Here is a 16,534-nt window from a genome sequence, read left to right on the forward strand (position 1 = left end):
ATATATATATATATATATATATATATATATATATATATATACGACGGGCTTCTTTCAAAGCTCCTTTCAGGTTTTAGTTGGACCGAGGCCATAGCTGAAGATACTTGCCCAAGGCGCCACGCAATGGGACTGAACCCGGACACAAGAGGTGCAGTAATATCAAAGGAAACTTACCTGGGAAGATAGTTTTTTGTCTGTGGAAGCTGCACAGGTGCAATAAACAACGAAAATGGACAGAAAACAGATTCCATCACATGCCAGGGAAAAAAACTAGAATTAGTTGATGGCTTCCGTTACCTATGTGACTAAGCAAGATAGTAACGGGGGTGGATACTCCGTGAGCATATCTGCTAGAATAAGAATGTTCTGGGGAAAGTTACACACACACACACACACACACACACACACACACACACACACACACACACACACACACACACACACATACATATATATATATATATATGAGAGAATTTGTTTTGGTGTTTGAAAATGCATCTAAATCTCAAATTGTGTAGGTGTTTCAAAATTTTGTAATATGTTTATTCAAATATCAAGGTGATTCAACAATTTTTTGCATATCAGTGGTAAAAATAAATAAATAAAGGGTTTGGGTAAGTTTATATGTACACGGTGAAATTCGGAAAAGCTTATATAAACGATCGAATTTTCGGATGTCCACAAAAATTCCAATGGGTTTCACAGAGCCAGACTATAACATAAGTCTAAATGTTCACTGAAGAAATATCCATGATTGAAAGTTTAGTCATGCTGAGTTTTTATTAAAATGACTAAATTTTCAGTCATATATATTTGTTTTGATCTTCATTAAATATTTACACTGTGCTACTTTTACAAGACTTGTGTTTCTATAGTTTGCACTAATTACACTGTATGGGATTTCTAACAGCACCTCTGTACATGGTTTGTATGGCTATCTACTGCTAGCTTCCTCTGTGACTACCAGATCAGAAAGTAAGGAACTCTGTCAAAGGTTTTTTTACAGGTCACTGAACGCAAATGACAGCAGCTTGATTTTATCCAAAAACTTCTCTTGCAGTTACCTCACCCAAAACAGGGCTTTTTAAATACTTGTCTATAGCATAAAACCAAACCAAACTATATCTCATCTAGTCTAACTTTTCCTCTCATAACTTGATCCTTTGTTGTTTCCATAAATTTTGTGCCCTTGTCCAGCAATTTGATACTTCTGTATATTTACCTTTCTCTAGCATCTGCATTAACATTGTAACAGTTGGCTGTAATGCTGTAATGTCAGTCACTGGGTATACCACCTTCATCTATAATCTGATTCACTATAGAAGTAACAAAGCCATATAACATACAGCCAAGTATGTTAAACATTATAACAATCGTTCCTAATGGTTCATGGAGATTCTCCTACATTTATATTCTTCAGTGCTTTATCATACTGCTGCCAACTAGAAAGACTAGATCCTCTGTTGAGTCCATGTTGAGAAGACCTTTCTTCCATACAATCACCACATATAATACGCTTTAATGATAGCTCTTTTATGCTTCTTTCTTTTCAGAATCACTAAGTGTATTACTAACAATTCATACACATCAATATGAAAAATAAGAGGTAACTGTACAACAAAAGAATAGGTATGTAAAATCATTCACAAAAAGCATTCAAGACATTGCTGCTATACAAATACATTGCCGAAATCATGAACTGATTATTCAGTAAAATTTCTACAGGCAAATATTATCAATAAGAATATTAAAAAGCATTAAAACAATTACCTTTGCAATTTTCTGATCATGTTCTACAAACTTTACCTCACCAAATGCATCACAGGGATTTAATGCCTCTTCATCTCCAGTGTTTCTATCAAAGACAAACAAAAATCAAATGAACAACTGAAGTAAAGTTGTGATGGGAAAGGTAGAAAAGGGAAAATAACAAAATCAAGAGATAAAGAACAACACTAATGAAAAATACAAATATTCACAGATATAGAGGCATAAATTCATAAACAGAAAAAGATTGATATCTTTTAATTTAGTTGAATAAAATAATGATTAATTTTAAATAAACTGAAAAGGCAAAACAAGATATATTTTGTCATCAGAAGTAAATGGAGGAAAAATGAGGCACACAGGGGAATAGTGATTCCACATCTGGAATGGTGCTGCTGTTACACACGCAGGTATCATAAGACCACATCAAGAAAGAAAAAAGGTGACTGATCTAACTGGCATGAAGTCACTTACTAAAACACACTAAATTCTGACCTATAGATGTGCTGTGTCCTCTCTTTGCGTTTTTTTACCACTACTACAATAGTCTCTGCTCCACAGAGCTGGTTGCTCTCTTTCCACCGTATCCAGGTACCACTGATACACATATCTCTTGTGTCCATTTGACTAGGCCCCCACACTAACAATACAAAAATTGAATTAAGTAGATATGAAAAGAAACTGCATGAGATGTCCGGTAGTGTTTCTCCTTTTATCTCTCTATATATATCTCTCCCTTTCTTTGTTCCCCTCTTTGCATTTGTCTGTCGCCCAAAGAAATATAATGTTGATCTTATTGGATTTATTTCCCTTGCTTACTAGACAACTACAGTCATACGAAAGGTAATATTGGGAGTGTGTATTTGTCACTGTTAACTCTATCAGATATTATTACTAATGTAATTATTCGATATATAAACAGTATTATCATTATTGATAGCATATACTTATTACAAATATACAAATCAGAAAAATCTATTTAAATTTTATATTTTAATTTCAAAGATATTTTTAATTTGAGAAGTAGCATAAATTTTCTATGAAATTTGAAAAAGTATGTTTATAATTATTATAGTTATGTAACATTACCTTATATTACCTGGATTGGCAAAATATATATATTCCCAACATTAACGAACATGATGGATAAAACTGTTCTTAATTAATAATAATTATGTGGTAAGAAAAAGACCAGCGCCGACGAAGGCTATGCTTTGCTGAGGAAATCCAATTAGATTAAAATTTGTAAACATCAAGATCATTAGAGGGTCAGAAAAAATACCATGTGGTATTAGCTTCAAGTATATATAATGAGTTTAAATTTTACATTGCTCAACCCTTCATTGTTTTCTTTCTAGAATTGGGGAGTCATTAAAATAAAGTACTAAAACATGTCAGTGACTGTTGCCTGGAAATGCAAAGGTCGCATCAAATTAGTATCAGATACTGAGCTAAAGATCTGTTTTCATAAATCTTATCAATTATTTAAAATTTCCTCATAATTAAAACAAAACAATGGCAATACGGTGATGAGCTGGCAGAATTGTTAGAGTATATTACTTTTGATACTTAACATTGTGAGTTCAAGTCCTGCTTAGGTCATCTTTGTCTTTCATCCTCTTGGTGTTTGATAAAATAAAGTAGCAGTCAAGTGCTGGTGCTCATGATATTAATTTAACCATTCCCTTAAAAATTGCTGGTCCTGCGCTTAAATTAGAAACTCTTTTTCCATCCAGATAAGAGTTAGTAAATAATTTCTCTCACGTCTTTATCCACAGTGTATTAATGGATGTATTTATCAGTGAATATTTACACATACATACACACATACTCATATGTGCCCGCACACACATATATGCACATACACACACACACATTTTTATGGAGTTGGTCAACATGCTGTTGAAGTTTACAGATTTCTCCAATATCCCAATTCATCCAATAAATGTCTTTGTGGACAATGATTGATTTTCCTTTTAAAGGCATCAATCCACAGCCAGAATTAACCATTGACTATTTTCCCTAAATTTTCCCTTTCACTTTTCAACTCCTTACTCCTGCTTAACTGTCACTTCATAAGTATTATCTCCCACAGGAATTAAAGATTATTTCTGTTTTATCCAACTGCTTCCCTCATATTCCATCCACGACAAACATGTGCACATAAACACATATTCACACTACTTGAATCTTATACTTACTCTCTCACACAAACATATTGTATAGTGACGCACATCTGTCCACACACCTCTGTTGCTATTTACTCTTTCCTTATTTCTTTTTCACCTGAGTTCCACATAGACATCAACCACCCATCACCACTCTCCTCTACTAGAAATCCCATACCTACAAACACTTCCTGTATCCATTATCATGATGACCATCTTTAATAAGACATACATAATCCTCATCTCCTTCCCTTAATTTTCTCTCTCCCTTTACCCTCTCTCTCTCTCTCTCTCTCTCTCTCTCTCTCTCTCTCTCTGTTGGCTTCCTTTTCTGCATGGCTTAATATACTGACTTTGTTTTAGATTTCTCATATTTTTGCTTCTTTGAATTCCTTTTGCTGCGAAACAGAAAGACTACGTTTTCTCATATATTGGATTTCATGCATTAATTGCTGCTTACCCCTCAGCATATTCAGAAACAGAGGAAACTGGAATCTATTGAATTATTAAAAAACAATAAAACTAGACATTTTGTTGTTCGTTTCAAACCTCCAAAAAGCATGCATTTGATTTAACCTTTGAGGCTTACTCATATTTAATATTCTTTTCTACTCTAGTCAGAGGGCCCAAAATTTTGGGGGAGGGGGAAAGTCGATTAGAACGTCTCCAGTACGCAACTGGTACTTAATTTATCGACCCCGAAAAGATGAAAGGCAAAGTCGACCTCGGCGGAATTTGAACTCAGCGCTAAGCATTTCACCCGGCGTGCTAACGTTTCTGCCAGCTCGACGCCTTAACTCATATTTAATATTAAATACGAAAATATAAATATAGTGAATATAACAATAAATGTTTGATGTGGTGGCTATCATTCATCATCCATGAAGTCATTTTAGTTTCAACACACAAATTTTGGTCAAGTTTCTTGCCAGAAAGTAGAATTCCAAAATGAGTAAAACTCTCTCTCTCTCTCTCTCTCTCTCTCTCTCTCTCTCTCTCTCTCTTTTTGTGTATGCATGAATATAGTTAGAAGTATCGTTAGCAGACACTATGGATTTCCCAGTGAGTTGATTTACATCAATCTGTTCCTTACGTAACAGAGAAAGAAATCGATATCATAAAATCTAACTTCTTTCACCAATAAAAAATGAGTCTGATTGTTAAAATTATTAATGCTAGAGCTGTCATACGAGAATTAAGTGTACAGAAATGATGAATTCTCATTTTGTCAACCAAATGCCAACAAAATTTTGATTTTTTGAGCCTTCTGTTCATTCCTTTCTGCAATTGATAAATAATACCAGTGATCTAATGGTGTAAGGTTTTTTGAAGTGTAGCAACTTAGTATATTTGCAACATATTATGTGAAAAGACTTCTGTGTAAATCAACAATCAATTAATTTTAAAAGTTATCTTCACTGCTTGTTGTTTTGGGGGTTATTGACATCCCCAGAAGTTTTTGTCTACTCATTACTTGGATAATCTTGGTTGACCAAAGTTTTTCAACTCACTGTATAGTATAACTGAAATCCTCCCATATATGTATTTATATTTTATCAGATTTATGGACTTATTTCTTCAATTACCTAAATTTTATGTTTTCCTGCACCCATTTCTTTACATCCTGAAAATAAAAAAAAATTCAATTTTAATGTTTGAAGGAGTGATGGAGTTCCAACATCTGACATTAATTCTATAACATAGAGTCTCAAAATTTACAACAAATTATAGAGAAGACAAACAGTACAAGACACGAGTAAAGCCAAGATTATCAGGTGGAGATAATCTAATCACTATTAACATAGATACACATGATTTCAGTTTGTCTTATCTTACAATTTTTAGCATGGTACACTGGTTTTGAGATGGGATTGGAATGAAAGAAATCTTCTGGATAGAAATAATGCAACATAATAATATCAGAATTTTGATTAACCAATTTAATCATTTGTGTAAAACTTATAAGCCATGTCAGACTTACAAAGATATAATAAAGTACTCCGGCAATCCACTAACTTCTATTGTATTCACTTTTATCGCTCTGTCCCACGAGTCTATCTCATTATATAATTTTTCATTTTGTCCGTTGTACAGTATAACATATTTTTTCTCACAGGGCAAGGGTGGCGAAGTTTGTGCTTGTCTTTGTGTCAGGTGGGGCATGGAGGGGATGGTGTCTGTAGGGTGTGGTTGAGGTAGAGTGGGTGTGGGTAGGAGTCGTGTGGGTGGGAGTCGGGTGAGTGTGGGATGGGGGTCATCATTTACAGAGTGTGCCTTTTTCCTGTTTTCTTCTTTTTTTCCAGCCGTTTCCCATCCGTTCTTTTCCTCGTTCACCTCCTCTGCCTCAGCGCTGGTACTGGTTTTTGTCGGTGGGGAAGTCGTGATTTCCTTCCTGCTCTCGTGTTTCTCTTTAGTCTTCACGGGTGGCGTAGGACAATCCGCTCTAATGTGACCTTTCAGACCGCATTTACAGCACCACCGGATCCTACCTTCTACTCTGACCCTGAGCATTACCTCTTCAACCGTGATGGACTTGACCATGTTTTCAAGGTCTTCCGGGAAACCTGAATTATCATATTTAGGCTCTGCCCTAGCCAGTTCTTATGGGGCGTTCTGATTGGCTGGAGGACCATTACCTTCTCTTCCGTGCCCAGCAGTATGGTAGCTGCTAGCCAGGCTACATCAATTTCTGAGGTATATCTTCTACCCTAACCCTGGAAGCACGCCTCCCAAGATATATAGGTAGAAGCAAAATTTCATCCGTTTTTAATGGTGTTGCCGAGTGCAGCCTAGCAGTAGCTACCTCCCTGAACTGCACCTTCACCGTTCCAAACTTTCTTCCTCTGGCAAGGTAAGAAATCACTTGCTAGATTGGTTTTAATGCTTTTCGACTTGAGCGTTCGACATGATTTCAGCTTTCCTTGTTGCTGCTGAGTACGTCCTGTAAATAATGGTTTCCTTCTTTTTATCTTTTAAGACTTCTTTCGGGGTGACACTTATACGTCGTTCCCCAATCTTTTAAGTATTTCTTTGAATCTACTCAACTCCTCCAGACACACGTGTCACCACCTCTGCATAATTCTTCTCCTCCATTTCTTCGTCTTTTCTCTTCAGACTTTTAACAGCACTTCCTCAGATGACGTAAAGTCTGAAGAAGAAGAACTGCAACCTTCGTATTCCATTGTGAAGGTATGAACCTATGAAGTTCATTCATCAAACAAGAGGGAAGACGTCGAACAATACCGACGCAAGACAGCAAAACACACGTGATCCACACAAAGACAGCAGTTCAACAGCAATCAACAAGACGATTACCAAACGCTCTTTCTGACTACTACCGACCACTACTCTTTATAAGAGTTCGGCTAGTCCATTCTCCAATCCGCCAGGGATGTCAATGACTCTCGCTACAAGGAGGCTAATGCTGACGACATAGAAATAAGAATCCGCAGTATGGTGGACGCCATAGCCACTCATAATGAAAAGGTGTATAGGTAAAACGTCCCAGTGAAAACCTCAATAAAATGTAAACACCACAAGCCAGATATAATGATTTGGGATACGGAAGGGAAACTGTGTACAGATATATAAATCAGCTGGCCAGTGGATGTTAGCATAAAGCTAAAAGGAGAATACCTACATTGAACTATTGTGAAATCTTCAGGTACTCTAGACATATTATAAGTTCAGGTTTATAACAATAATTATTGGTGAACTGGGATAAGTACCACACTGCCTATAAACCAATCTTGAGAAATTTGGCCTCTCAAAACCAGAAAGGAGAAAACTGATTCGAAGACTACAGATCCAAGCCATTACTGAAACTGAAGACTGTAAATATTTCCAGAAGTTTATCATTTAAGTATATATGAGCATGTCTAGATGTGCAACTATATGCATGAGAATACATACATAAAACAAAACATACAAATTTGCATACATACATATATGAATACATACTGTAACTGTAGATCACGAAACTATTGTATTCTAAATAATAACTCTCTGGAAAAAGAATTTTTATACTTAGCCAAAATCCTGAACCGCAACGGAGTAACAAAGATGTGCCTCGGAATGACGGCAGCTCAATCAAGGAAAGATACACACACGCACACACACCTGGCGTCATTCAGAGACACAAACAAAAGAGATGTGACAACCATATCCTATATGATATGGACATTGAAAGCAGGAGAATTAAGCAACCCCCAAATAACATGGGGTATTATTGCAAAAACCAGAAAATACAGAGTGCAGGGTACCAAATGTGAGCTCTGTATTATTAAACAGATAAATATCATCCAGTCAACAGGTGACAGCGTAAATACACAAGCAATATTTTATACTCAGATATTTCAAACAGGAAGCATCACCCACTTCACCAATCTCACCAAGATAATTTGTTTCTCTGAACGGGAACATTGAATATATATACAACATACGAACTTCACGCATAGAAGATGCATGCCCCTATGAGGAACTCCCTCAACAAAGAAACATATGAACATTATATATATCCAGAATATAATATAATGCAAACAAATTCATCATCCAACACAGTTTTGTCGCAGAAGTTAAAACGAAGGGAGATAATCACTGAAAAGCTGTCGTTCAAGAGTATGACCCCTTGAAATCTTATTGTCTCTGCGAGAGTTATTCGTGAATTCCTGAGATTTTTCGTGTGCACATCGAAAATGAAGATGAACACCATTACTTCATGCGATCTGTTTGAACAATTCTTAAGATGTTAAGATATTTTTTTCTAGCATGAAACTAATGGTATACACAAATAAAGAAATTTTATCTAGCAATGCGGTGCTGAGAACTCATTCTTTTTGTTCGAGAGTTACATATATATATATATATATATATATATATATATATATGTATATATATATATATTGTTTTTTCCTCTCCAGGATTCTTTCCCCAATGATCTTAGTTTTCAGCTCTTCTTCATTTAATACCTCATTTGTTCCACATCATACATACACAAGCCATCTCATACATTCCCATATTTTACTCATATGCATACATTAGTAACAAGAAAATATAAACACACCTACACTTCTTAAATCTTACACACTTATTCCCCTCTACTTCATATAAATATATTTCTCCAGTATACACGCACACAGCAGCGTCATATATATACATGGTAACAAGTAAGCATATATATCTCTCTATATATATATATATAAAACAAATAATAAATGAGTATATGCATATATACGTACAGGTATGTGCATACCTACGTCTACCTGTATATATAGGTGCATATCTGGGTACAGGACATTGCAAACAAAATGTAGACAAGAAAATAAAAATAACCAGAGTACAGAAAACACACAAGCCACATAGAGAACATTTTCCTTCATCAGCTACCCCCATTTTAATACCGGCGTTTCGAAGAGTTGGGCAGGACGCATCGTTAAAATGGCTCTTCCCATGGACCGCAAATTAAATTTGTATACACAAATTAAACCTGTGCCATGGAGGAATGTCATGGCGGACAAAAAACAAGACAGGAAAAAAAACGGAAATACATATATATATAGAGAGAAAGAGAGACAGACAGAGAGAGATACATGCACATGGATGTACACAGCAGCCTCATATCCATACTGACAAGTAAGTATGCACACACACATACACAAGGCGCATAGATTTTCCACTCGCTATTCCTGCCCAGAGTGAACTTTCGACAACCAGTAACCCACCATGCCAAAAAATGGTGAAAAAGTTTAACAAACAAGCAATAAATATTTTACAAGCATTCAAATTATTATTAAAATTTACTATAAACGATATTTAATATACATGTTTAACTAAGACATTTTACTTTTCATCTTCTCAAGAAGAAAAAAAGCAAAAAAGCAATTTATTTATGGTTCACAACATGAAGTGATAGAAAATATATTATCTTACTTCCAAGTGAGCTTCGTCTTTAAATATTACACGTTTTACAACATCAGTTTTGTTCCATGCCAATCCGAGCCTCATATTTTCGTTGTTGTTCTTTGCTGTAATATAGATTTTACATCAAACAGTCTGTTGTTATTAAAATGTTCTTTTACTAAATCAAAATAGTTAATAGATTAACATGACTCGTGTGATACTTTGTAAGTCCTACACTTTATTTTTATTATTGTTCATATTATTTCCCAATACAGTAAGCTGGCCAGTCGTTAGTGTAACGGGAAAATGCTTAGCAGTATTTCTTCTAGCTTTATATTCTGAGATTCAGTGTTCATACTGTGTTGACAAGGTTGTGAAGAGAATATATGAAGAATATCTATGTTGTTATTAAATAGAAATAAATATGGCATCACCCTACTAACATAAAACAGAAAGGCAAATCAGATAAAGTAGTCCTAGATGAAATTATAGGTGTTTTGGAAAAAAAGATATTGTGGTCACAATTAAAAGATCGTGATCATTGGTCTGCACAACTACACATAACATGTTGCCAAATGATAGTAGTTACTTTTGTTGTAGTAGTAGGAGGAGGAGGAGTAATGATTGGATTTGAAGTTTAATACTTGAATTTTAAGTAATTATGTGTAATAACTCGGTTTAACAAACTTATTCCAGATATTTCAGTCCTCAATATTTATCATAGAAAGGGCAAAAATAGTACAAAATGTCTTCTCTACTTCTATCAGATCCCACAATCGTTAAATTTTATTCTTTAAGGTTGATCCAAAAATTGATAACGTTAATGGGAGAGTTTAGTCATTATATTCATCGTTGTTAGTCGTGAATGTTTTTAAAAGACATGGACGTTTCTTTTTCATTGAATGGTAACTTTGAATCTTGGTTATGTTATAAGTAACCTAAGATAAGATAACAGTATTAATATTTGAAAGGAGACTGAAAAACGTCCTCACAATGTTAAAGAGTGAATTTGTTTATATTTTGACTCGAATAAATTCAGTTGTAAAATGTATTTATGAAATGATATTAGACATGATGAGAACCAATTTGAAATTTTTAGTATTGAAACTTATAGGACCTAATATGATTATATGTTGAAAATCCTAGCTGTTAATTTGTGAGGTATCAATGCTTGAAGTCAGTCATTGTTCCAATGTAAGTTGTAGAGCAGTTCGAGCATGTTGTGGTAACTATACACTTATACACAATATTATAACACAGAAAGTAGTTCTCAAGGAATAGTTACTTAGGATTCTGATGCTGCATAACTTGCTCTATCTGGTCAAATTGGGTGCTGTATATATCCCCACCAATATCGTGACAGATGGCTATATCACCAGTCCTGTTGCACTAGAAAACAAGGTTTTTGAAGACTGACGTTGGAGATATATTTCCCCAGTAATTGGAGGGGTTGGGGATTGCTGATTTAAAAAATGAAATCCATTTTGCTTTATCTTGAAAAGATTTTTCAGAAACTCAAATGTCAATTTTTCAGCATTTCGAGTATTGTCACCCTTGCTATAGATAAATTTAAATCAAATTCAGGCCCGTCTATGGAGTGTGACATAACTTTGAAAACCGTTTTTCAATATCATTTAGAGTAAATGCAACTACAAAAGTTATTATTATCACCATCATCATCATTATTATTCAACCTTTCGTCGTTTCAGGCAAATTTCATCTGCATCACCTGCTGCACCTTTGTGTTACTAGAGTGTGTGCAGCATTGTGTGTTTCTTTTTGTTGTTGGGGAAGTAAAAACTTTTCCCGATGTTGCATTCCGTCACTTTGACATCTTATGGTGTCTGGTCGCAGTCTTTTGATGAATTAGTGTTTGTATTGTGTCTTATGTGTTTAAAGTGAGTCATCTTTTGTTGGGAAAATTGGCCTGCTGGTCATTGCTTATTTTATTGGATATTTGCTATAAAGAGTTTGTTTCGGTGTTTGTAAATTTTTTTTTGTTTGTGTTGTATTTTTGAATTGATAATGTATTACGTAGGATATGGGCGGTTCCTGACAGGGATATTTTTTGAATTGTGCTGAGTGTTGATATATAGCTTCGTTTTTGTTCATATGTATTTATGTTATACCCAATATTCTAATTATTACTAGTATTGTTTTCACCTTCCTGCCTCACATCTTGAATACTTTAATTTCGATGTCTTTGTACTTTGACAAATTCTTCACTTCTTTTCAGGAAATATTTTGGTCAGACGGGACTGCAATGTTTACAAGTGAGCGGGTCTTATTTTTCATTCCTTGGTTATTATGACTGGGCGTTTAGCTTTTATTTCTTTGTTGGTTTGAACAGACATATTCCAGATGATTGTGGGATGGTCGTTGCCTTGCGCCTTGTTTGCCACATGTTTATACCATTTCTTGTCAGTTTTTATGTTATAGTGCTGGCATATTTTCCTGTGGATATAATTACTTACTAGGTCGTATCTTGTATATATATTCAGATCTGGCAAGGACTCGACAACCAGAGATGATGTGGTCAACTGTCTCACTGTACTGGTAACACATTTTGCATTTGATATTAAGGCATGTTCTCATTATTTTGCTTTTATAGTTGTTTGTGGTCAGGTGTTAGTCTTGTGTAGTGAGAATTAGTCCTTCCGCTTCAGCTTGTAGTCAAGATATTTTGAGCCCTTGTTGACTTTTACTTAGGCTCACTTCTTTAACAAGTCTTGCCATGGAGTGATTTTTCTCTCCATTTCTCTCCAGTTCTGCTATCATGTTGTTCTTGTTTCTTTAACCATCCATTTCTAATATGTTGTCGTCTGAGATTGGTGTATCACCGCAGTGTTTTCAGTATTGATTAATCTGATTCTTTCAATGTCTCTTTGACACATTTGTCCAGCCACCCAATATCCATACTGAAACTATGGACAATTTTAGAAGGGTTTTCAGTTCCTTTGTATATTTAGAGAAACTATTTAAATAATTCATTTGTAGGAGATGGCTTATTTTTTTGTCCATAGTATCTTTAACCCATGGTGGGTTCATTTAACAAGTTTGTTCGCGGGATCAGAGCAAAGCAGAAAAGCAGGGGTGCCAGTGAGTATCCTTGAGAAATCCCTCTGTTTATAGATATAGGGCAGGTTTCAATGACTTGTGATTCATTTTTCAATGTTACACTGATTTTCCAATTTGCCGTTGCAGTTTTGATACATTTTAGTATTGTTGGAGCTACTTTATTTGTGTGGAGAGATTCCAGTATCCATAAGTGTAGAACACTGTCGAATGCTGAGGCTTCTCTCTGTCGAATGCTGAGGTTTGTTACTGTCGAATGTTAAGTTTTGTCTTTCTTTTCTTACAGTCCTCTATGATGGCTCCATTTACCATAATTTGATCCTTACATCAATGCATCTCTCTCTGTCACCTCACTTTATACTTCTGGTAAAACGTTGTTGTTTTCTAGACGTATTATAAACCCGTTATGGATTACTGATATGCGGGTTTTGTAGATTGTTGATAGGCATGTTATTGGCATATAATTTTGTGGGAGAACGGTGTCTGCTTTGAGTGAATTAGGATTGTTTGTCCTTCCAGCGTTCAGATTGCTGTTGATTCTGGCCTGCTTATTAATAAATTAAATGCTGCCGCTCTCTGGATATAAATAGTGGTAAGGTGTCTATCCCTGAAGGTTTCAATTTGCTGGTTCTCCTCAGTCTGTCCATAATTTATTTCCCTGTGATGGTAGGCAATGTCTGTGGTTCTATTTTGTTCTTCTTTGCCTTTTCCCTATTTATCAACTGAGCATTTTAGTTGTGTTTTTCTTGTTTCCTTCATATTCTTTCCCAGTATTACTGAATCACTGATGTTAGTATGTCATCTATTGATACAGTTTTTTTAGTTTAACTGTCTGTAAAATCTGCTCATGTTCTTTTAAATTCTCTATTTTTTTGCAAGAAGCGTTCCCACTTTCCGTACTGTTGTATGCAGTACGTTTTTGCTGCTATGTCCAGCTCAGTTTTGTCTTTTACCACCCCGGTTTCTTCCTTAGTTTTTATGTTGTATTGTTTTGTAAAATAGGTCTTTTTTTTTCTTCATCTTTGATCCCTCTTTCTCTATTTCACTCAATAGGAATAAGTTTTCCCTTTGTTTTTTTAAATTTCATTTATTATGCAATTTTTCTGCTTTGGGGTTTTAGATTTGTTTTATCTTCGTAACTGCCAAGTCCAGTTCTCTTCAATATGGCTACAGTTATTGGGTAGATCAGATCATTTAGTTTGTTGATATCTAGGGTATCTTTTGATGTAGTCATTATTTCTTTTAGGGCACTGTTGTATCAATTTATCCCTTCACAGAACTGTTTATATTTTTATAGCCTGGGTAGACGTTTAGGCTGACTCATATTTATTGTTTTTGTGAATTTTTGTTCTTGTTATTTCTTATGTCGATTCATCCCCACCAATAGTTATAGCTGGCCTGTAGTGGTATGGGTTAATTTGTTTGTTGTTATTCTGTGTTTTAGCATTTGCCTATCTATGTGTGTAGTTGACATGCTGAGTTGTACTATTTATTTCTGGTTTGGGTAGCTGTGTAGAGATTTCACTTTGGTTTAACCTTTTATTTGCCGTATGCATTATTTTTCTATTATTTTGTCTATTTTGATTTGGGGCATTCTCCCCTCTCCCGGGATATATTGCCGGACATTTGGAAGAGTATTTTCCAAGACGTTTCTCCTTCTGTCAGTATTTTTTCTTTTCGATATTTCATATGGTTCTTTATTTATTCCTGTGTGTTTCGGGTATAGGTTTGCAATGTAGAATGCATATAGTACCTCGATGTAATCGTTCTCTTTTGGTTTTGTATTTCGCTCGTGACACTAATAGATTGATCTGTCTGTTTACTCTAAAATGTTTGGTAGAACATCGTCTCTGGACTTGTGCTAAGGCTTATTTCGTATGGCTATGTCAGAGATCGAAATTCGCCTCTATTTGCTTTCATAGTTTCATTACCGAGTAAATTTGCTTTTTACTCTCTCTTTAAATTGAGACGTTGCATCTTTCAGTTATTATTATTTCTCACTTTTAAGTTGTTTAAACACTATGTTCTATGCTGTTTATGCATGAAAGGTTGTACATGTAGGTGTGTGAACTGTATAAATATCAAATTGATCTGTATAGATGCAAAAATGAGAATGCGTATATGATTAATATTTGGACTCACATTTTTTATATAGGGGCATTGCATTTTTGCGCATTGCTTAGGTCGTTGTAGAGGTATATCGCATCTCCACGTGTTGCCTACATTTTTACACACGTGCCTTGCCGTGAGAATACGCTAGGGGTAGCAGAAAAAAACCTGCAGTCGCCGAAAATAGTCCATCACTCGCCACACCACATTCCGCCGGCCAGAGCCATGGACTACTGTTCTCCTTTCCCTTTTGGCACAAGGAATATTCGTTATTTCTATCGATATCACATGATCTACTGGCAAATTAATTGTTCTTAAAGTCTGTATCATCCGAAACAATCATTTATTGAGGACTCATCACTTGATGTTGAAGTGGAGGAGTTTGGCGTTGTCGAGGACTTGACGACAAGTGGAGGACTTGACGACAAATGCAGAGGACCATAAATTCATGATGTTGAACACAAATGGTGCAGCTAGACATGAAGATGAACGCAAAACTGAAGACGAATGCGAGATATGTAAAGTCAAATGAAACTGGCAGAGCTGGAGGCAACGACAGCCGTAATTTCCCTGAAGGACCAGAAGAATTAGCTTCACATGTACAAATTCTATAGGAAATCGTCTTAGAAATGATGGTGTTACAGCCAAAACTGCAGTTTTCCTACTGTAATGGTGATGAAACATCGAACTGAGTTGCATATATTTACATGAAAAATCTAATAACCTAGCAGATTCCTTGTGGCAATGCATATCCAAAATGATGTGTCATTTCCAGCAGCCTACAGACAAAAATAAACCCATAAATACATTTTCAGACAAGATACAACTCTAATCAAAATACAAAAAAGAAAGAAAGAAAGAAAGAAAGAAAGAAAGAAATGAACAGCAATACCTACAATATCATCTTCATGCTAAATGGAATAAAGAATAAAATTCAGCATTTAGAAATAAAATGAGAAAGTGATGAAGAATGACCATTTCAGTACTAAGCAACTGTTTCTTTGTTTCTGTGAAGAGTCGAAATTGTCGACTTTCAAGACAAAACAACTGGTTCAAGCCTGCACTTCAGTCAGCCTGAACTTATTACCCTCTACTATTATATCCTTTCTGTAACAATTAAAATTTAGTAGGTACATTCTTTCCGCTCTGTATACATACATATTCTTCCATATACTCACCACCTACAGGTTGGTGTATACATATATGCTGTTATTTGTTTCAGTCATTTGACTGCGGCCATGCTGGAGCACCACCTTTAGTCGAAAACATCGACCCCAGGACTTATTCTGTGTAAGCCTAGTACTTAGTCTAACAGTCTCTTTTGTCAAACTGCTAAGTTACGGGGACGTTAACACACTAACATCGGTTGTCAAGCGATGGGAGGGGGGAAAACAGACACACAAACCTACACACACACACATCCGTTTGTTGTTTACACAAACGTCTTCATCTTATGTTTTGTTTGTTTTTTTTTGTAAATTCCAACTGTATATATATATATATATATATATATATAT

At 35.2% G+C, this 16,534-nt stretch overlaps 1 protein-coding gene and 1 long non-coding RNA gene across 3 annotated transcripts in view; one reads left to right on the top strand and one right to left on the bottom strand.

The window, feature by feature from the left end:
• The window catches only part of LOC128249694 (uncharacterized), a 15,576-nt gene extending 6,821 nt beyond the window's left edge, over positions 1 to 8,755 (top strand). The window contains exons 2-3 of the long non-coding RNA XR_008265811.1: positions 1,554 to 1,629; positions 7,050 to 8,755. This is a non-coding gene — a long non-coding RNA (uncharacterized LOC128249694). The remainder of the gene's footprint in view (positions 1 to 1,553; positions 1,630 to 7,049) is intronic.
• LOC106871768 (uncharacterized) overlaps positions 1 to 16,534 on the bottom strand; it is a 629,775-nt gene that overhangs the window by 263,441 nt on the left and 349,800 nt on the right. For both annotated transcript variants that reach the window (XM_052974057.1, XM_052974056.1), the window contains exons 27-29: positions 9,864 to 9,958; positions 5,522 to 5,559; positions 1,771 to 1,855 (exon numbers count right to left, since the gene is read on the bottom strand). In XM_052974057.1, coding sequence (XP_052830017.1) covers positions 1,771 to 1,855; positions 5,522 to 5,559; positions 9,864 to 9,958 — 218 coding nt within the window. The remainder of the gene's footprint in view (positions 1 to 1,770; positions 1,856 to 5,521; positions 5,560 to 9,863; positions 9,959 to 16,534) is intronic.

This window comes from Octopus bimaculoides, chromosome 17 (genome assembly GCF_001194135.2).
Source record: "Octopus bimaculoides isolate UCB-OBI-ISO-001 chromosome 17, ASM119413v2, whole genome shotgun sequence".
NCBI classification, from domain to species: domain Eukaryota; kingdom Metazoa; phylum Mollusca; class Cephalopoda; order Octopoda; family Octopodidae; genus Octopus; species Octopus bimaculoides.